The 21,468-nt window shown below is 58.4% G+C and overlaps 1 protein-coding gene across 6 annotated transcripts in view; it reads right to left on the bottom strand.

Annotated features, from left to right (window-relative positions):
* The window catches only part of KDM4B (lysine demethylase 4B), a 188,777-nt gene that overhangs the window by 106,682 nt on the left and 60,627 nt on the right, over positions 1-21,468 (bottom strand). For all 6 annotated transcript variants that reach the window (XM_034945664.3, XM_034945666.3, XM_063599791.1 and 3 more), the window contains exons 3-6: positions 16,033-16,198; positions 9,058-9,233; positions 7,795-7,909; positions 757-950 (exon numbers count right to left, since the gene is read on the bottom strand). In XM_034945664.3, coding sequence (XP_034801555.3) covers positions 757-950; positions 7,795-7,909; positions 9,058-9,233; positions 16,033-16,173 — 626 coding nt within the window. In that variant the 5' untranslated portion in view covers positions 16,174-16,198. The remainder of the gene's footprint in view (positions 1-756; positions 951-7,794; positions 7,910-9,057; positions 9,234-16,032; positions 16,199-21,468) is intronic.

Genomic DNA, 21,468 nt, shown 5'->3' with positions numbered 1-21,468 from the left:
AGGACAGCGCACCCAGCAGGTTCCGCAGTCACAAGCAGAGCCCAGTGACACAGGGGCGCACACACGCGCGCATACTCACACTCACACACTCACGTGCGCACTCACATGCGCGCGCACACGTGCACATTCACACACACCCCCACACGGCCTCGCTGCGGACGTGCACAGGGAGCCAGGAGAAGGTCCTGGAACTCAGCCCGCCACAGCAGCGCCCACGCTGCACCCGGCACCTCCCGGGCAGGGGCAGGTCCACCACACTCCACACAGGGCTGCAGCGCCACGCCCTGCCCTCCTAACTGTAGGGCCTGGCCCAGACGTGCCAGGGCGGAGACTGCGAGGGAGCGGCTGCAGGGTCATCCTGGCCAGGCCCCTCTGGGCAGCATGGACAGTGTCCCCTCACCAGGAACGTCTCCACTTGGCTGTGAGGCAGCACAGCCTGGGCAGCTCAGGAGGCTCAAGACCACGCTCCTGGCCATGGGGACACCTGGGGCCGCTCACAGCTCAATGGGGGGCACTCCGGGGTACAAAGCGCAAGCTCTAGGGGCCTGGGAGCTTCGGCTCTGGGGGTGCACATCCCCCACCCCAAAGCTGGTGGGTGACCCCAGGCGGTCCGGAAGATCTCCAGCCGTCATAGGCCGACCTTTGCGGCCTCACCTGGTGGGGCCCCTACCACGGCGCCCAGCCATGTACCCGGGATCGACCCCCTCCCGACGGGCTCTCGGTCCGGCCGGCGGCAGGGCCAGTGCAGACACTCACCAGGACTTAGGCTCCCCAAAGTGCAGGTAGTTGATGCTGTACAGGTCCATGTCCTCGGTGTGCCAGGCGAAGGTGGTCTTCCACATGCCGAAGTACAGGTAGGGCGTGTTCACGCCCTCGATGATGGTGCCGCACTCGCGCTCCACCATGTCCAGGATGGTCCGGAGGCTCCCGATGTTCCACTGGGCCACGTCCTGTGGGGCGGCAGAGCAGTGTCGGCAACCGCCCGGCCACCCCCAGAACCTGCGAGCCCTGGGGTGCAGGCTAATTCTCCCCAGAGTCCCAGGGGTCGCTGCCCATCCTCCTCCACCCCAGTATCTGCGGCCCCCCCAGGGGCTGGTCATACCCTGCAGACCAGGAGCTGGTCTTACCCTGTGTGAGATTCTTGCCCAGGCTGGAGTGCAGTGGCAGAATCATAGCTCACTGCAGCCTCAACCTCCCAGACTCAGGTAATCCTCCAGCCTCAGTCTCCTGAGTACCTGGGACTATAGGCTATAGGCGTGAGAAACCACACCTGGCTAATTTTTACATTTTTTTTTGTAGAGATGAAGTCTCACTCTGTTGCCCAGGCTGGTCTCGAACTCCTGAGCTCAATGGTCCCTCCCACTTTGGCCCCTCCAAGCGCTGGGGCTGCAGGCATAAGCCGCCATACCCAGCCCAGACACCTTTTCTGAAGGGCTCACCACCAGCTTGGCCCTTCCAGGAAGGGCCCCATCGCACATGCCAGCGTGCACCAGGCAGGCAGGGCCTGTCAGATTCCACTGAGCTGCGTGCTTCCTGCTGGGTGGAGGCCTTGTTGTGAAGTCTGCAGTTTGGGAGTGCATAATTAACACACCTCTAAGTCAATGACACGGAAGGAGAAAAACAGTCACCACTTGGGGCTAACCCAGCGATGGTACGGGAGCCAAGGCCCAGTGACAGCCCTTCCACAGCTTCTGACCGAGGAGACGAAGACAGTTTTCAGAACTAGGCAAACAAGGACGGAATCCCCACCCGCCAGGCACATCTATTCTTAATGCCACAAGCAAACAAACCCCATCCTGTCCCAAGAGCTCATAAAATACACATTAGTCACTGCAGTCCCCGGAGAGGCTCATGGCCTGCTGAGAGGCCGAGAGGAGCCCAGACACACATGAACGTGAGCTGCTCTCACAGCCCGAATCCACCCCCCACCAGCTGTTCCTGCACCTGCACGACCGGCCCTCAGACTTGGCAAGACCAGCGGTACCTTTGCAAGGTGAGCCCTGGCAGGAGCCCAGAAGAGGTGAGGAGGGAGGCAGTGATGAGACCCAGATGGGGAGGAGGGAGGCCCCAGGCACAGGCTGAGCTGGGCGCAAATTCATCCTGGGACCACAGCAAGTCGCTTCTCTGCTGTGGGCTGTTTCCCCCGCTGTAAAAGTAGGCTAGTGCATAGGCTAGGCATGGCAAACACATGGCAAGGAAACCCTGAAGCTTCCTCTGGCACCTGTGGCAGGTCGGCCTGGGCTGGCACAGCCTGCGTGTGGCTGCAGAGTCCCTCCCGGGTCATCACTACAGGCCAAGTGCAGGCAGTGCAGGCCAGCCAACCCAGAGGCTCTCATGCACTGGAGTCTGAGGCTGAACTTTCACTTAAAAACAATCAGGCAGGATCCGTAAGAGAAAAACAAGCCCCAGTCAGAAAGAAAATACTTGCAAGTCACAACTGATAACCAAAATACACAGCAAACTCTCAAATTTAACCAGAAGAAAACAAACAGCATGGTTAAAAAACAGAAAAAGATGGCCACGCGCGGTAGCTCATGCCTGTAATCCCAGCACTTTGGGAGGCCAAGGCGGGTGGATCACCTGAGGTCAGGAGCTTGAGACCAGCCTGGCCAACATGACAACACCTCGTCTCTACTAAAAATACAAAAATTAGGCTGGACATGGTGGCTCATGCCTGTAAATCCCAGCACTTTGGGAGGCCAAGGCGGGCAGATCACGAAGTCAAGAGATGGAGACCATCCTGGCCAACATGGTGAAACGCCATCGCTACTAAAAATTCAAAAATTAGCTGGGCGTGGTGGCGGGCACCGTAGTTCCAGCCTGGTGACAGAGCAAGACTCCATCTCAAAAAAAAAAAAGAAAGAAAATTAGCTGGGTGTGGTGGCGGGCGCCTGTAATGTAATCCCAGCTACTTGGGAAGCTGAGGCACAGAAATATTGAACCCAGGAAGTGGAGGTTGCAGTGAGCCTAGATCACGCCACTGCACTCCAACCTGGGCAACAGAGCGAGACTCCATCTCAAACAACAACAACAACAACAACAAACTGGGCAAAAGACATGAAGAGAGCTCACCAAGGAAACACACAGATGGCAACCAGGCATGCAAAGGGGCCCCGCCGCGAAGGCAGCCATCGGGGGAATGCAGATTGAAATGGCAATGAGACAGCGCAACACGCCTCCCAGGGTGGCCAGGACGCACAACACCGACAACTCCAGATGAGGGCGGGGAAGCGGGGCCCTGGGAACGTTCATTCGCTGCTGCTAGGAGCACACAGTGGGACAGGTGGGCGGGAGGACAGTTTGGTGGCGTCTTAAAAAACTAAACGTCCTCTCACCACGTGGTCCAGCAACTGTACTCCTTGGTATTTACCCAAAGGAGATGAAAACTTCTGCCCACATTGACCAAACTTGGAAGGGTCCTTCAATAGGTGAATGAGCAGGCACACTGTGGTGCACCCGGACAATGGAGTATTATTCAGCGCTGAAAAGAAATGAGCTCTCAAGCCATGAAAAATGGAGCAAACTTGAACACCTATTGCTTGGTCAAAGAGGCCAATGGGAAAAGGCTACCGACTGTAGGATTCCAGCTCACGGCATTCTGGAAAAGGCTGAGCTATGGAGACAGTGAGACATCAGTGGTTGCCTGGGGCACGGGAGAGGGATGGGGGAGAGGGAGGAATGACGAGGTGGAGCTCAGGGGATCATTAGAGTGGTGGGATGACTCCATGTGACACTGTAATCCCAGCTACTCGGGAGGCTGAGGCAGGAGAATCGCTTGAACCCAGGAGGCAAGGTTGCAGAGAGCTGAGATTGCGCCACTGCACTGCAGCCTAGGTGACAGAGCAAGACTGTCTCAAAGACAAAGAAACAAACACACAAGAAACGTTCACAGCACCATTATTCAAAATAGCCAAAAAGAGAACACAGCCCAAATGTCCGTCAGCAGATGAACCGATCAACACCGCGCGGGATAAGGTGGACACCCCCACTCCGATAAACACCACGCGGGATAAGGTGGACACCCCACTCCGATAAATGCCACACGGGATATGGTGGACACCCCCGTTCCGATAAACACCGCACGGGATAAGGTGGACACCCCCACTCCGATAAACACCGCGTGGGATAAGGTGGACACCCCCACTCCGATAAACACCGCGTGGGATAAGGTGGACACCCCCACTCCGATAAACACCGCACGGGATAAGGTGGACACCCCCACTCCGATAAACACCACGCGGGATAAGGTGGACACCCCCGTTCCGATAAACACCGCGTGGGATAAGGTGGACACCCCCACTCCGATAAACACCACGCGGGATAAGGTGGACACCCCACTCCGATAAATGCCACGCGGGATATGGTGGACACCCCCGTTCCGATAAACACCGCGTGGGATAAGGTGGACACCCCCACTCCAATAAACACAGCGTGGGATAAGGTGGACACCCCCACTCCGATAAACACCACGCGGGATAAGGTGGACACCCCCACTCTGATAAACACCGCGTAGGATAAGGTGGACACCCCCACTCCGATAAACACCACGCGGGGTAAGGTGGACACCCCCGTTCCGATAAACACTGCGTGGGATAAAGTGGACACCCCCACTCCGATAAACACCACGCGGGATAAGGTGGACACCCCACTCCGATAAATGCCACGCGGGATATGGTGGACACCCCCGTTCCGATAAACACCGCGTGGGATAAGGTGGACACCCCCACTCCAATAAACACAGCGTGGGATAAGGTGGACACCCCCACTCCGATAAACACCACGCGGGATAAGGTGGACACCCCCACTCTGATAAACACCGCGTGGGATAAGGTGGACACCCCCACTCCGATAAACACCGCACGGGATAAGGTGGACACCCCCACTCCGATAAACACAGCGTAGGATAAGGTGGACACCCCCACTCCGATAAACACCACGTGGGATAAGGTGGACACCCCCACTCCGATAAACACAGCGTAGGATAAGGTGGACACCCCCACTCTGATAAACACTGCGTGGGATAAGGTGGACACCCCCACTCCGATAAACACCACGCGGGATAAGGTGGACACCCCCACTCCGATAAACACCACGCGGGATAAGGTGGACACCCCCGTTCCGATAAACACTGCGTGGGATAAGGTGGACACCCCCACTCCGATAAACACCACGCGGGATAAGGTGGACACCTCACTCCAATAAACACAGCGTGGGATAAGGTGGATACCCCCACTCCGATAAACACCACGCAGGATACGGTGGACACCCCCACTCCGATAAATGCCATGCGGGATAAGGTGGACACCCCCACTCCGATAAATGCTGCGCGGGATAAGGTGGACACCCCCACTCCGATAAACACAGAGTGGGATAAGGTGGACACCCCACTCTGATAAACACCACGCGGGATAAGGTGGACACCCCCACTCCGATAAACACCACGCAGGATACAGTGGACACCCCCACTCCGATAAATGCCACGCAGGATATGGTGGACACCCCCACTCCGATAAATGCCACGCAGGATACGGTGGACACCCCCACTCCGATAAACACCACGCAGGATACGGTGGACACCCCCACTCCGATAAATGCCACGCAGGATATGGTGGACACCCCACTCTGATAAACACCACGCAGGATATGGTGGACACCCCCACTCTGATAAACACCACACAGGATATGATGGACACCCCACTCCGATAAACACCACGTAGGATATGGTGGACACCCCCACTCCGATAAACACAGCGCGGGATAAGGTGGACACCCCCACTCCGATAAACACCACGCAAGATACGGTGGACCCCCCCACTCCGATAAACACCACGCGGGATAAGGTGGACACCCCACTCCGATAAACACAGCACGGGATAAGGTAGACACCCCACTCCGATAAACACAGAGTGGGATAAGGTGGACACCCCACTCCGATAAACGCCGTGCGGGATAAGGGGGACACCCCCGCTCCAAAAATCCAAAACCCGAAAAGCTCCAAGGTCCCAAATGTTCTGAGTACCGATGACGCCGCCACAAGTGAAAACTTTCACAGCTGACCTCATGTGACCGGTCACAGTTAAGACACAGTCAAAACTTCGCTTTGTGCACAAAATTATTAAAAACTTTGTATAAAGTTATCTTCAAGCTACGTGTGTAAAGTGTACGCGAAATACAGATGAATTTTGTGTTTAGACTTGAGTCTGTGGAACTGCAGGTCCCGGTGTCGGCGGTGGGGCTGGGTGGGAGGTGGCTGCACCGTGGGTGGATTGCTCATGTCTCCTGAATGGTTTAGCACCGTCCCCGCGGTGCTGTTCTCAGGGCAGTGAGTGCTCGCGAAACCTGGCTGTTGAAAAGCCTACGGAGCCTCCCCCTCACTCTCTCCTGCTGTGTAAGATGGATCAGCTCCTCCTTCACCTTTGCCACGACTCTAAGTTTCCTGAGGCCTCCCCAGCCATGTTTCTTGCAGAGCCTGCAAAAACGTGAACCAATTAAACCTTTTCTTTATTCACTACCCAGTCTCAGGTGTTTGTTTCTTTTTTTTTTTTTTCTTGTGACGTAGTCTCATTTTTGCCCAGGCTGCGGGGCAGTGGCGCGATCTTGGCTCACTGCAACCTCCACCTCCCGGGTTCAAGCGATTCTCCTGCCTCAGCCTCCCGAGTAGCCGGGATTACAGGCGCGCACCACCATGCCCGGCTAAGTTTTGTATTTTTAGTAGAGACAGGTTTTGCCATGTTGGCCAAGCTGGTCTTGAACTCCTGACCTCAAGTGATCCGCCCACCTCAGTCTCCCAAAGTGCTGGGATTCAGGCGTCAGCCACCACGCCCAGCCTCAGTTATTTCTTTATAGCAGTGCAAGAACAGACTAATCCAGACTTAGGGCCCATCTCCAAGATATCTCAGGATATATATGCAAATATTCAAAAAAAAAATCTCAAATTCGAAATACTCTGGTCTCATGTTTGCTTCTGGTGGGGCCGGAAGCAAGGCTGGCTTATGCCTGGCTCCATGTCGGGGGCGTCTCCCTCAGGTTCTCCAGGGCGGGCTCACTTCCAGCCTGAACAGAATCCTCCGTGTCACAAACCGGCGCCCTCGGCTCAGAGAGCAAACCCAGTCCCCTGCGGGCCACAGCGCAGACAAGGTCCACTAAGCAGGGCGGAGCCAAGGCTGGCCGTGGCCTCAGGGCAGTCACAGCTTCCTGCTGCTGTTCCACACACACCCGCCACGCAGGTCCACTTCTGGCGTCCAGCGGGGCCTGGGGGACCCTATGCCTGAGGCCGGGACTCTGGGGATGCCGGCCAGCTGCCCTCATGGAGAGCCCAGGCTGTGTGGACAAGAGGATGCTCCAGCAGACCAGGCTCGGGATGGGAGATCCCCTCACCCCAGTGTCTCCGGGCCCTGAGCCCAAGTCAGGACCGGGTTGGAGCCGAATCCAGCAGGTGGCCTGGCGGGCTGAGGACTCGAGGCTCCACAGTGCCGGGAATACGAGCGGCAGGGACTGGGAAAGTACACGTGTTTGTAACACGCTGTGGGCCGGCTGCTGAGGCCTGAGGTGGGGCCAGGGTGAGCTCAGGGTGGGGGCTGCAGGGTGCAGCAGGAGGGGCCCTGCAAAAATCAGAGAAAGCCTGGCTTCCTCTTTCGTCACCACAGGGCGAGGCCCGCATCCAGAGCCTGGGCGAGGGGGTTAACCTTGCCTGCCTGGAAGCTTCATCTGCCAAGGCAGAGTCCCGTTCAGGGCCCTCCCACCACCACCCACCAGGAAGCTGGTCCCTGTTCTTCCCCGGAGCCTCATACTTACGTCATCATACAAAGAGCCGCTGATGTCAGCCCCGTAGATCGGGGAGACAAAGGTGAGGTTCTTCCAGTATTTGCGTTCAAGGTCGTCAAAGTCCTGGTGCCGCGGGGTACAGTACCTGGTGAACAAACACCCCAAAACCAGCTCAGGGTGAGGCCTGGGTGCTACGCAGCCCACCCTCAGCCACCTGGAACCCAGGGCACCCATGAAAGAGGCGGGAGGGGCTCTGCTCCGACTGCCCGCTGCCCCGCCTAGGGTACCACGCAACCTGCTTCCGGGTGGGACAGCGCACTTCCACGGGCGAGCAGTGGCCCAAACCCACGTAACCCTCCTCAGTTATCCTGGCCCGGGGCACCCACATCAGAACACACGCCAGGGGGAGTGGGCAGGGGACAGAGGCCCTGGGAGGCTCTTGTCATCCCTGTGTGGCAAAGACTGAGCTCAGACGACAGACTAGGGGGCTGGGAAGGCTGGGTGAGCAGGACAGACCAGGCTCTGCTCTGGTGCCAGAGCCACAAGGCACGTGAACCTCAGAGAGCAACAGGGTGGAGGCCACAGACAGAGAGGAGGGCACGGCAACGGGATGGGCCTGTGCAACACGGAGGCTACGTGGCTGTGCCTGTTGAACCAGGGAGCTGTACTCGGAACACTGCCAGTACACGCAGGTGCCATGTGTACCTGGGTATGTGCCCATAGGTGTGCCCACATGGATGTGCCTGTGTACCTGTGCATGAGCCTGTGTGTGCCTGTGTCCAGTGCACGTGCCTATGTGTACCCATGTGTGCCTGTGTAGAAATGTGCGTGTGCCATGTGTACCCGTGTGTGCCTGTGTATGGACATGCATGTGCCCTGTGTACCCATGTGTGTCTACATGTGCCCTCGTGTGTTCCTGTGCCTGTGCCCTCCTGTGTGCCTGTGCATGTGCCCGTGTGGAGCCAGGGAGCACTCTCTGAGGAGGGGCCACAAGCCCAGGTGTCACAGGAGGGTGTGGAGGACGTGCTCCCAGGCCGGGGACCAGGACACCGCCCGACATGCACTGGGAAGCCCTGGGAAACTGAGATGAGGGCGGTGTGGGTCAGCCCAGGCCGGGAGAGGGTCCAGATCCACCCTGGGAGCAGGGGTTGCCACAGCCCACACGGGGCACACAGAGCAGGCCGGCCATGCTGTGGGGGCTGCGTGTACCGCACCTTCTCTGCCCCCAGGGCCCCCATGAGCAGGTGTGCCCCCGGGGGCGGGGGTCAGGTCCGCCCTGCCCGCCCCGCGTACTTCTCGCTGTTGGCCAGGCGGCGGTACTCGCCCACTGTCATGGCCTTCTTCTGGATATTGTACTGCGTGAAGAGGCCCGACTGGCCCGTCACCACCTGCTGGATGGGTGCCGGGATCACCACGTCGTCGATGTCATCATACGTCTGCCGCGGCTTCCACTCCTTCGGGGGGATGATCTGCAAGACCAAGATGGGAGTCAGTGGCGCCCTCAGACCCTCAGGGCAGGGCCAGAAAGCAGACTGTGCCACTGGCTCCCCAGAGACCAGTACCCCCCAAGATGTGCACCTCGGGACACCCCCCAGGGGCACGAGGAACCCCCCCATTTGCCTTATCAAACTCCCCAGAAGACTCTGCAGCCAACAAGGGCCTCACCTGCTAGGGCAGAGCCATCCTCCAGGCCTGGGAAGCTGGGTACAGCACCCCCCCAGCACCAGGGCCGACCCTGACACGTGTGTGCAGGATTAGACTCAGCAAACGTAGGTGGCACTGGGTGTGTGTGTGTTCTGGCATCTTGAGGCTCAGAGACTCGTATTTTGAGGCATTTGTTGTTGTTGTTGTTGAGACAGGGTCTTGCTGTCACTCAGGCTGGACTGCAGTGGCACAATCATAGCTCACTGCAGCCTCCAACTCCTGGACTCAAGTGATCCTCCCACCTCAGCCTCCCGAGTAGTGGGGACCACAGACTTGCACCACCATGCCCAGCTAATTTTTTAAAAAATTTTTAATTTTCTCTAGAGATGGAGTCTCATTTTGTTGCACAGGCTGGTCTCAAACTCCTGGCCTCAAGTGATCCTCCTGTCTCAGCCTCCCAAAGTGCTGGGATCACAGATGTGAGCCACTGCGCCCTGGTAAGGCATTTTTCAAAACGGGAATCTTCATGCTTGGTCATAAGCGCTGCAGCTCACAATGCCCTCTGGCAGCAGGAAGTGAGAACTGCACCCACTGGCCACCAAGAGCCCAGCAGGGGCCACATGCACCTGGAGAACAGGGGTTGGAGCCCAGACACTAGCTCCAGTGGCTCCACTTGGCTGAGACCCACTATGGGGCAACCCAAGTTCTAGGAGCTAGGAAACACTGGGAAACAGATCCAGCCCCCATGGGCCTCCGCCCCGCCTGGAGTGAGCCAACAGGAAGAGCAGGCGCAGGGAGGGTGACAGCACCGCATGGGACAGGGGCCGTGGGGCAGGACAGGAGCTGTGCGGAGCTGGGCACTGTGCAGAGCGTGCTGGGGCCCAGCGCACCCATCTCCTGGGTGGGAGGAATGGCAGAGCTCCCATCTGACCGCTGAAGAAACTGAGGCACACAGCGATCCACAACACAGCCCAGGGCACCCTGGGGCGAGCGGACAGACTATGGCCCAGGACCTCTAGCCTGGCGGCCGCGTGGACTTCCACCCCAGAAAGGTCCTGGGCCACCTCAGACACTGGAACACGCGGAGAAGACAGCAGAGGAAGACAAGGACCAGCACCTGTCAGAGGCGGCACTGCAGCCGGAACCCGGTGCCTTCACTAATTTAGAGTTAAACCGAGACAAGGCCGGTCCCAAGGAAAGGACAGTCCAGGTTAGCGCCGGCTCTTTCTGGAGACATCCAGGAGCTGAGGGACCAGGGCTATCCGGAGTACACACCTCACCCTGGGCTCCTGGCCTTGTCCCCAGCCTCATGTTTCCTCCTCTGGTGGGGGTGAGTCTATGGGCCGACAAGACCAGATTCTAGACTGCCGATGGGCACCACGGGCCTTCTGGGCGCCAGGCACCCTTCTGTGCAGGCCCTCCCAGCCGCTCCGGGGCTGCCACACCCAGTCCTGGGGTGGGCACTGCAGGCCCCACGCCTCCTTCCAGGAGTCGACCGGGCCACCCACTGCACAGGGAGAAGGAACTAACCCACCCGCTTCAGCTCATCTGCCAGGAATCTGGTAAGCTGCCCCTCCGTGCTCCGGGCCACCAAGGGAAGAGCTGTGTGTTGACGCCTGCATCGCTGGCAGCTTCCAGAACGGCTAAAATCCATTTACTGTCCCCAAGGATCCAGCGATCACATCAGTGAAGAAACTGTTTTGCTTGGCAATGAAAACACTTATCCTCCAGGTGCCTGTTAACGACGGGAAGGTGCTGCCTCCGTGGCCGGCATGCACAGGTTTCTTTAGCAAAAGCAGTAACAGCAGCAGCAGCCGCAGCGAGCAGGTGGCTCTCAACTGAGGGGGGGTCTTGTCCCCCAGGGGACACCTGGCCATGTCTGGGGATGTCTGTGGCTTTCACGACTGGGGGTGCTCCTGGCATGAGGTAGATGGAGGCCAGGGAAGCTGCTCAGCACCCTGCAATGCCCAGGATGGCGCCACCCCAGAGAACGATGCGGCCCCAAGTCCACAGTGCCAAGCAAAGAGAAACACTAATTTAGAGTTAAACTGAGATGAGGCCGGTCCCAAGGAAAGGACAGTCCAGCTTAGCGCCGGCTCTTTCTGGAGACTCTCCATGTCCACTGTGGCCACAGTGCAAAAGGCGCCTGGGGCACCTGTCCCTGGCACAGGCTGTGTCATGGCAGGGTGCTGGGGCAGCTGCGGGGCTGCCGTTCTCTTAGATTTCAGGGGAGCAGCTGAAGAGTCAGTGAGACACGAAGACATTGAGGAGTGGAAAGGCGAGAAACAGAAACAAAAGGGCCTGTGTCCCAGACACGAGACGTTCCTACAGAGAACTGAGTGGTATGGTCAGAGACCCACAGGCCAGCACTGCTCTGAATCACACAGACACTGTCCCCCCTCTCCAGGAAGCCCCAGTCTGCTTCTGCAGGAGGGTTCCATGAACCTGGCCCGGCTCCAAATCCACGCCAAAGCCGCTGGCCGAGGGGAAGCCGTGAAGTCGCCTCTTCAGTGCTATTAGAGGAAACTCACCCATGATCCTAGTCTGCTAAATGAACAAAAACACTTCGCTCCCGATTCCTCTGCTCTCGAAAGAACGCCTCGGGCTACATTGCTCATCTGTCCCCTCCACGGCGGGCACTGTGTAGTAAAGACATCTGGGAGCCACACAGGAGGCTCCAAACACCCCCACGGCGTCTGCGCCGCACACACGGAGCCACACTCTAGGTGACACAGCCCAGGCAGGTGCTGACAGGCAGCGTGAACGAGGGCCACTTCCAGCTGGGCTCAAACCCGAAGGCTCTGGGAAAATCCCGCAGGGCGGAAGAGGACAGAAGTGACATCCCACAATCTGCCGAGACGCGAATCCAGAAGGAGGGCTCCAGGCGGGGAGGGTTGAAAAGGAGGCACTGAAAGCCGCTCGGGACATTCCTACTGCCACACTCAGGTCTTCCAGGCCTCCGGCGGCCCCTAAAAGTGCCTCACACGGGGCTCCTGGGGGGCCAGATTCAGCTGAGGCCAGGAAGGCGACCGGCCACATGCCAACAGTGAGAGGCAGATGCCGGCGGGTGGTACAGCTGAGGGCAGCCAGGGCCTCCCCTGCTGGCACCCGCCTGGGAGGCAGCTGGTGGGGGTGGAGGGGCACTGGAAGCTCCCACCCCTCCCAACAGGACCCCCGACGGGGCCTTTCAGGGCTCCTCTCACCTCAGTGCTTCCCAAGTGGTCAGGGACACCCCGTGTGGAGGCCCCAGCAACTCCAGTGGAAGGCTTCCTGCACCCAGGGCACCGCCAGCTCCAGGGCCCTCTCAGGGCTGTGCCCACAGCTCCCGCCCCCACCGAGCTCCATCGGGCCTGCAGATCTCTGCTGGGGGCAGGGGCGATGTATAACCAAACACAGTTTTGATGGAACCAGGAAACCCCCAGCTCCCCCCACACACACATACATGCACGCACACACACAGTGGTCAAGGCAGGCAGACCAGGGTGAGAGGGGGACCCCAACACCCCCACAGCTCGCTCAGAACCAGCAGGGCACTGTGCTCCTTCTCCAAAGAGGCTGGCTGCCCCGAGCCAAGGGCCCCCCATTTGGAAGACGCAGGGCTGCCCAGGGCCAGAGCAGATGCTTCCCTGAGCCCATCTGTCCCCACAGAGCTGCAGAAGGGGGTGTGCGTGTGCCACATGCGGGTGCCAACGTGACTCTGCAGCTGCCAAGCTCTCTGGGCTGTGTGAGAGCTGCCTCCCCACCTCAGTCTCCTGTGCGCGCGCGCGCACACACACACACACACACACACACACACACACAGAGACACGCGCACACATGGCCCCTCCACAGCATGGGACCTGGACGGCCCCCTACTGCCCAGCCCCCTCCACGGGTTTGAGAAAGGATTCTCTGCACTGGTGCAAGGAGAAGCAGCATGGGAGCTGCCGCTGCAGAGGCGTGGGAAGGAACACTCAGAACGCAAGGCAGGGAAACCACACTCCCCACGCTGGCTTAAGACGCCGGTGCCAAGAATCTCGGGGGAACTGGTCTGGGGGAGGTGCAGAAACCTGAAGCAGTGACATGAGGGCTCAAAGAGGCGACAGCCAAGGAGGCAGAGGGAGGGAGGGACGAAGCGGAGGTGCCAGCGCGGGGGAGGACCCGGGAACCCAGGCTGCACCCAAGGCCGCCACGTGGAGGGCAGAGAGAGCCGGAAACACCGGGGCACGGAGCCCGGTGGGAGGTGAGGGATGAGGAAGAAGTGATGGGGCGGGCATTTAAAGGTGCCTCGGAAGAGCGCAGGGCGGTCTGAGATGCTGATTCCCCTCAACGTCCTGACATCAGGACGCCTTGGATCCCAAGCCAGAAAGGGCTGCTGCATCCTGGGAAATGTGGAAGTAGGTCAAGGGCAGGAGACAGAGGCAGATGCGGTGCCAGGATAAAGGGAGGCGACGCCTGTCCCACCTGCCCTACGTGCACCAGGGAGAGGAGGAAGAGGAGGACCTGGGCCTTTCCTGGGATGGCAGCCTGTGGCCTAGAGGGCCAGAGAAGACGGTCTGAGATGAGATAGGAGGACCAAAGCCTTTTAAAGACAGAACTGAAGCCGGGACGGCAGCAGCCCCCACCGTTCTGACCCGGACACAGATGTGCCATCATTCCCACATCGTCATGGTGTGTTACAGGCAAAAATCCAGCTTGGTGGTGCACACCTGTGGTCCCAGCTACTCGGGAAGCTGAGGCTGGAGGACTGCTTGAGCCCAGGAGGTCAAGGCTGCAGTGAGCCGTGATCGCAGCACTGCACTCCAGCACCCCAGCCTGGGCGACAGAGCCAGACCCCCTCTTAAAACAGAAAAAACATCCATCTTGGAGGGGAAGAAAAGATGGTGCGAGACTGCTTCCCTAGCTCTACAGCTCAGAGACAAAGAAATAACAATGCGAGTCTGATACCGAAGGATCACTAGGAGAGAGACGAAGGCTACTGACAAAATCCACCAAAACCAGGGAGTGGAGGGAGGGGCAGGGTGGAGGCGGCCCGGAAAGGCAGGAGGCCTCAGCGCTCAGCAAACTGCGGCCCTAGGGCCGAATCAGCCCCTTCCTGCTTCTGTATAGCCTTTGAGTTAAGAAGGCTTTTGTTTGTTTGTTTTCATTTTTAAGTGGTTGGGGGAAAAGAAAAAAGCAGAAGACGTGAAAACAATACGCGTTTGCCCTCCAGCATCCAGGAATAATGTTGTATTGGCACAGGGCTGTGCACTTTCATTCACCCGGTGTCTGGTTGCTCTTTCTGGCTCACAGAGCCTAGGCGTTCACCCTCTGGCTGTGTGTAGAGACTGCCCGCCAACCCCTGGCCTAACTGAGGAAGAACAGCGATAGTCAAACAGCAGGCAACTGGAAGAACCCAAAATGCAAAGATGATTCATCTTCCAAACTGAGGGGTGAGCACTGCTCGAACAGGCTCACACCCGAACACAGAGACTCACGGACCACGGCAGCCACCTTCAGAGCCGTGAAACGTGCAGCACAAACTTTTAAGTTTGTTTTGTTTTGTGAGACAGAATCTTCCTCTGTCGTCCAGGCTGGAGTGCAGTGGTGCAATCTCAGCTCACTGCAGCCTCAACCTCCCTGGCTCAAGTGATCCTCCCGCCTCAGCCTCCCGAGTAGCTGGGACCACAGACATGTACCAACACCACGCCTGGCTCATTTTTGTATTTTTAGTAGAGATGGGATCTCACTGTGTTGGCCAGGTTGGTCTTGAACTCCTGGCCTCAAGCAATCCCCCTGCCTCAGCCTCCCAAAATGCTGGGATTACAGGCCTGGGCCACCATGCCCAGACGAGCAGCATGGTACTGTACATACTCAGCATGTGGGGTTCGGGGGTTTGCTGTGTGTATTCACGTACACACGTGCACAATATGCCGAGAGAGAGAGAGAGAAGAACCAATAACAGTGCTGCTTCCAGGGAGAGGGTGGGGGACTGGGTCGGGACAGGGAGGAGGCTCCTGGTCACTGTGTACCTGCGCTGTCGCCCTGTTTGAGTTTTCCTGACCCAGTCACTCTGCCATCTCAAAAAGATTGTTTCTGGTTTGGTCTGACTTGGTTTTTGAGACAGGGTCTTGCTCTGCTGCCCGGGCAGGAGCGCAGTAGCACGGTCATAGCTCATTGCAGCCTCTAATTCCTGGGCTCAAGCAATCCTCCTGCCTCACCCTCCCAAATAGCTGGGACCACAGGCATGCACCACCATACCCAGCTTAAAAAAAAAAAGTTTTACTAGGAAAGTAAGGCCTTCCTGGGCACTGAACACCCCTGGAAGGCGTCCCTCAGTGAGACGTCAGCTCACGGCCAGAAAAACCTGGTGCCCTACTGCCCCTGGGCTTCACTGCAGTGTGGCTGTGTGTCCTCACCACCCCCTGCCAGCTCCCTGGAGCCAGGGCCTGCACCGGCCACTTCTCAACTCCAGTGCCTAGAATGGTGCCTGGCACATTGTTGGAACTCCACAAACAGGCACTGGTAAACGAGCTGGGAGTGGCCCCGAAACATTCCACGTGCACAGGCCACGCCTGTGGGGCTGGCTGAGCTGGGACCCAGGATGTCCGCAGGCCCGCGGCACAGGCTGATGGAGGGCCGCGCTGGGGCCAGGATGTCACCCACCTTGGCCAGGCCCGCCCGGTGGGCTCCCTGCGACTCTATGTAGGCCACGTATTTGTTGAAGTCTTTAAATTCTTCCATGGTTGGGCGAAACGTCATGATTTTACAGCTGGGGTTCTGGGCGCCGTGGTCCTCAGACCCCATGGCTGCAGCTGTGCGGGAAGCACACCTGTGGAGGAAGACGAGAGAGGATGAACCAGCGGTGCCGCCATGCCCAGCCCTTGGAGCCCGTCCTCCCTCAGAACGGAGCGTGCTAAAAATACCGCGGCCACCAGGAGGACAAAGGCGGCTGGGCCCTCGCGGCTGAGTGAGGGCAGAAGAGAAACCCACGAGCGGCCTCGTCACTCTGCTGAGCATAAAAGGCACGAGGGCTGCAGCTAACGAGAAGCAGAGGCGTCCTAGTTTCTAAGGCCGAGGCGACACCGGGAGCCAGTGCGCTAATTTTAAGCGGGGCCTCGGAGAGAAAGGTTTACGTATCAGGGACGCCACCGGTGTGTCAGCGTCCGCTGCACATCAGTCTCTCTGCTCTGAGCCTGATCCGCACGAGAGACCGCGGCACCTGCGGGTTTTCGAAGGTGAGGGCGGCCATGGGTGAGGGTCACACGCTCAAGGGCAGGGGGACCCACCCCTCGGAGCAGGCCTGTGGGTCACGGGGGGCTGGCTGGCTGCTGCCAGCAGAACTCAGGCCCTAGCAGGAACCTTGACCCAGGAGAGCGGCAGGCCCGCCCAAGACGGCTCATTTCCTGCCATCATAGCTGCCCAGAGTCACGCGGGTCATAAACCAGCCCACCAGCCCTGTACAGAACGGGGGATTGCACCAGGCCAAGTGATTCACTGACGGCACCCGCCTGGAAACATCGGAGTCAGACTGTCCTCTCCACGGAGGCTGCGGGCGGGAGCGGCTCCCTCCTGTTCCAGGTGTTGCAGGGTGGGAACTGGTAGCCCACCCCGACCAGGAAGGGACTTTGATCACAGACTCTGGGGAAGGGTCCTCCTTGGCAGGTTCAATCTCCAAAGGCAGAAAGACGACAGAATCCCTCTAGGATTCGGAAACAAGGACCCAAGTCCACACAAACCCAAAAACTTAGAAAAAACTTAACAAAATCCACCTCCCCACGCTGTGACCCCCAAAGTGATCTAGAATGTGAAGGAAACAAGGCAGGGAGCCGCCCAGACAGTCCCGGGAGCGGGGTTTCCCAGCCACCAAGGTGCAGCCACCCGCTCCTGAAGGCACTCCCCACTGCGGGCACTAGAGGGCAGCATGCACCCAGGAATCTGAGCAGGACGGCAGGGAGGCCCCAGCTAGGCTTGCACCGGCGTCCAGAACCCTCCATCCTGACAAAAGCAAAGCTGAGGTCGCCCCCTGGCCTCCACCTACTGCCTTGGGTCCACCCCATACCCTGCCTGCAGCACACAGGGCTGATACCCAGCGCTGAGCCCCAGCCCTGACGTCACACCCCCGGCTGGGCTGCTGCTGAGAGACCCCCACTGGGTTTGACAAAACCGCACAGCTCCAAGCCCACGTGGGCTGAGGCCCTGCCCGCCACCCTTGCTCTGTGCAGAGTCCTCGCGGCTTCTCCCATGGGGCAGCCGCAAAGCCAATGTCTGCACAGGGGGCCCCAAGTGCACCGTGCACGGCACGTGACCACGTGCAGCCTAGGAATGTAGACTAGACGGTCACAGTGTGTGTCAAGGCAAGGCACCTGTCACAGTCACCAGAGCTGCCTGTGCCCAGAGACCAGCCTCTGACTGCGCGGGGCCTCCCAGGCCACCACACTGTCCCAGCGGGCCCCTCGCCCACAGCCAGGTCCCAGTACCTAATCCTCACCTGCGACCCCGCCAACCCCACAGGCCCCAGGATCCCCCCAACGCTGCACCTGCCCTCCCGCTCTCACCCGGATGTGGCCATGTAGTGTTCACCCAGGGCCTGCGCACTGTCCCCAGGGAGCCACCGGCTCAGAGGGAGCAGAGGCCGCAGCTGGACCACTGTGGGACCCTCAGTGCCGGCCTGAGCTGGGCCAGTAGCCACGATGGGAGCTGCCAAGGCACCTGTCAGGGCAGTCCTCTGGGAGGACTGGATGGCAGAACGCGGTCACCTCAGGCCTCCTACTGGTCCCCAGCCCTCAGAGGCCGGGCAAAAGGCCTGAGGCCATCCCTGGATCTGCCACAAACAGTGCCCAGATGCGGTGGTGGCCACAGTGGTCCCCACATCAGCACTTCCCGGGTCCCTGGCCCTGCTCTGTGCATCACAGATGATGACATGGTCGACTGAGCTTATTGAGGAGGCACAGAGGCCCACAAGGGGCAGTTGTGGGCCTAGGCCACATGGCACACAGCTGGGCCACATGCTATGCCAGGGCACTGCCATGACCGCATGAGTCTCCCCCTGCGCTTTGGCAGCTGGTGGAGGCGCTGGGACCCACGTGCACCCAGCAGCCCCTGTCCCTGGCTGCCTCTCTGCAGGCCGGTGCACACATGGCCTCTTCCTGCCTCCCTGTAACCCACTGCAAGGGCCATCAGCTCCCAGGAAGCCCTCAAGTAAGAGTCCTGTGAGGGGCTGGCCCACCCCCCTCTGCAGGCTCTGACCTCCAGGTCATCAAAGCCCACCTGCCCCACAGGACTGGCCACAGGGTGACCTATGCAGTATGGGGCCTGCCACACTCTCATGTCCCCCAGACCAGCTGGGCCCAGGAAGGACAGGGCCTGGGGCAGGGCTGGACGGCCCAAGGGATGCCTCAAACTCGTGCTCTGTACGACAGGAAAGCGCTAGGCACGGTGGCGCACACCTGTGGTCCCAGCTACATGGGAGGTAGAGGCAGGAGGGTCACTCTAGCCTGGGAGGTCGAGGCTTCAGTGAGCTGTGATTGCGCCACTGCACTCCAGCCTGGGTGACAGTGATCCTGTCTCAAAAAATAGATAAATAAATAAATAATAAAAAGGGGGGCTCCCCACACCTCGTGGGGTTGTGGGGGCTCATCTGGAAAGCACGTGGCCACTGCTGCCAGCAGCACACCCTGCAGTGTCAGGTGACAAAAGCCCATGGCAGGTTACACATCAAAACCCACGCTGGGGAGACCCAGACAGCCCTTCCATCTGGAAGGTGGAGCCGTGACACCAGGAGCCGCTCTCAGCACAGGGACTCAGGCACTTCACCCACCACCGCCCCCTAGGGGCAACTTGGTGCACTTTTTAAAAACCTATTGTTTTTTGAGACAGCATCTGGCTCTGTCGCCCAGGCTGGAGTGCAGTGGCACGGTCACGGTTCACTGCAGCCTCAACCTCCTGGGCTCAAGCCATCCTCCCGCCTCAACCTCCCAACTAGCTGGGACCACAGGTGTGCGCCACCACACCTGGCTAATTTTTGTACTTTTTGTAGAGACGGGGTCTTGCCATGTTGCCCTGGCTGCTAATAAACGCCTGGCCTGAAATGATCCTCCCGCCTTGGCCTCCCAAAGTATTGGCATTACAGGGATGAGCCATCATGCCCAGCCATTTGTGCCTTTTGAAATGACATGCTTAGAAAGTAAATCATAAAGAGAAAACTAAAAAGGTCCACAATCCCCACGCGCCATAACCTTGACGCACGTGCAACACAGCTAAACAGGGAAGAGGGAATTTACTGAAATGCAGTCCTGTGACTGACCTTCCAGGTCACCAGGAATGTGGCCGACAGAGGACACAGGATGACTCGGGGGCATCAGACACCCTGGAAGAGCCAGAGGAGCTGCCCGGCAACAGCAACATGCTCACAACGGTGCCACGCCAAGGAATGGGGCTCTCAACTCAGAGGCAAAGACAAACAGCCCAATAAAAATGGGCCAAGGCTGGTGGGCGCGGTGGCTCATGCCTGTAATCCCAGCACTTTGGGAGGCCAAGGCAGGAAGATCACTTGAGGCCAGCAGTTTGACATCAGCATAAGCAACATAGTGAGACTCCGTCTCTATAAAAAATACAAAAATTAGCCAGGTGTGGTGGTCTGCACCTGTACTCCCAGCTACTTGGGAGGGTGAGGCAGGAGAATTGCTTGAGCTGGGGAGGCAGAGGTTGCAGTGAGCCAAGATTGCACCACTGCACTCCAGCCTTCCAGCCTGGGCTACAGGAGCGAAACCATGTCTAAAAAACCAGCAAAAAACAGGCCAAGGACTTGGGCAGACAGCTCTCCAAAGTAGACAAATGGCCAACAAGCACGTGAAAAGGTGCCCAGCAGCACTCAGCACCAGGGAAATGCAAATCAGAACCACAATGAGCCACCACCTCACACCCACCAGGATGGCAGAATCAGAATGACAGACGGTGACACTGTGGGCAGGGGTGTGGAGAAATTGGGGCCCTCGAACACAGGCTGGCAGGACGGTGATGTGGGACAGCTGCTCTGCAAGACAGCTTGGCAGTTCCTGGAAATGTCACACATAAATCACACTTGACCCAGCAATTCCACTCCTGTGTATCTGCCCAAGAGAAATGAAAACATCCGTCCACACAGAAACGTGTACACCACGTCTGCAGAAGCACAATTCCCAACAGCCAAAGGTGGAAACGACCCAGGTGTCCACCAACGGAAGAATGAATCAACACAACACGGCCCATCCATGCGGTGGAATACGACACAGCCATGAAAAGCAACGAGGCTCTGACACAGGCGCCACATGGAGGAACCTTGAGGACATCACAGTGAGAGAAGCCAGACACAAAAGGCCGTGTGTTACACCCCAGGCTACAGGGCTTCTCTGTAGGGGATGCCAATGTTCTCTACTGACTGTGGCCAGTGCAGTGGCTCGCACCTGTAATCCCAGAACTCTGGGGGGCTGAGGCGGGAGGGGTGCTCTAGCCCAGGAGTTCGAGACCAGCCTAGGCAACATAGGGAGACCCCATCTCTACTAAAAATTAAAATAAAAAATTAGCCAGGCATGGTGGTGCGTGCCTGCCAACTACTCAAAAAGCTGAGGCAGGAGGATCACTTGAGGCCAGGATTTCGAGGCTGCAGTGAGCTATGACTGCACCCCTGCACTCCAGCCTCTGGGCAACAGAGCAAGACCCTGTCTCTAAAAAGTAAATGAATAAAAATAAAATCAAATTGTGATGATAGTTGCACAAGTTTTTGAATATACTGAAAACTGTGGAACTGGACACTTTAAATGGGTGAACAAATGAGTGTGCAAATTATATCTAATAAAGCTCTTGGCAAAAAAATTAAAAAGAAGGCTGGGTGCGGTGGCTCACGCCTGTAATCCCAGCACTTTGCGAGGCCAAGGTGGGCAGACTGCCTGAGGTCAGGAGTTCGTGACCAGCCTGGCCAGCACCATGAACCCCATCTCTACTTAAAAATATGAAAATTAGCCAGGTGTGGTGGTGGGTGCCTGTAACCCCAGCTACTCGGGAGGCTGAGGCAAGAGAATTGCTTGAACCCGGGAGGCAGAGGTTGCAGTGAGCCAAGATTGC

The sequence above is a fragment of the Pan paniscus genome, chromosome 20 (assembly GCF_029289425.2).
Source record: "Pan paniscus chromosome 20, NHGRI_mPanPan1-v2.0_pri, whole genome shotgun sequence".
NCBI lineage: Eukaryota > Metazoa > Chordata > Mammalia > Primates > Hominidae > Pan > Pan paniscus.
Note: the sequence above shows the minus strand (reverse complement) of the source record. Positions and strands in the feature narration are given on the sequence as shown.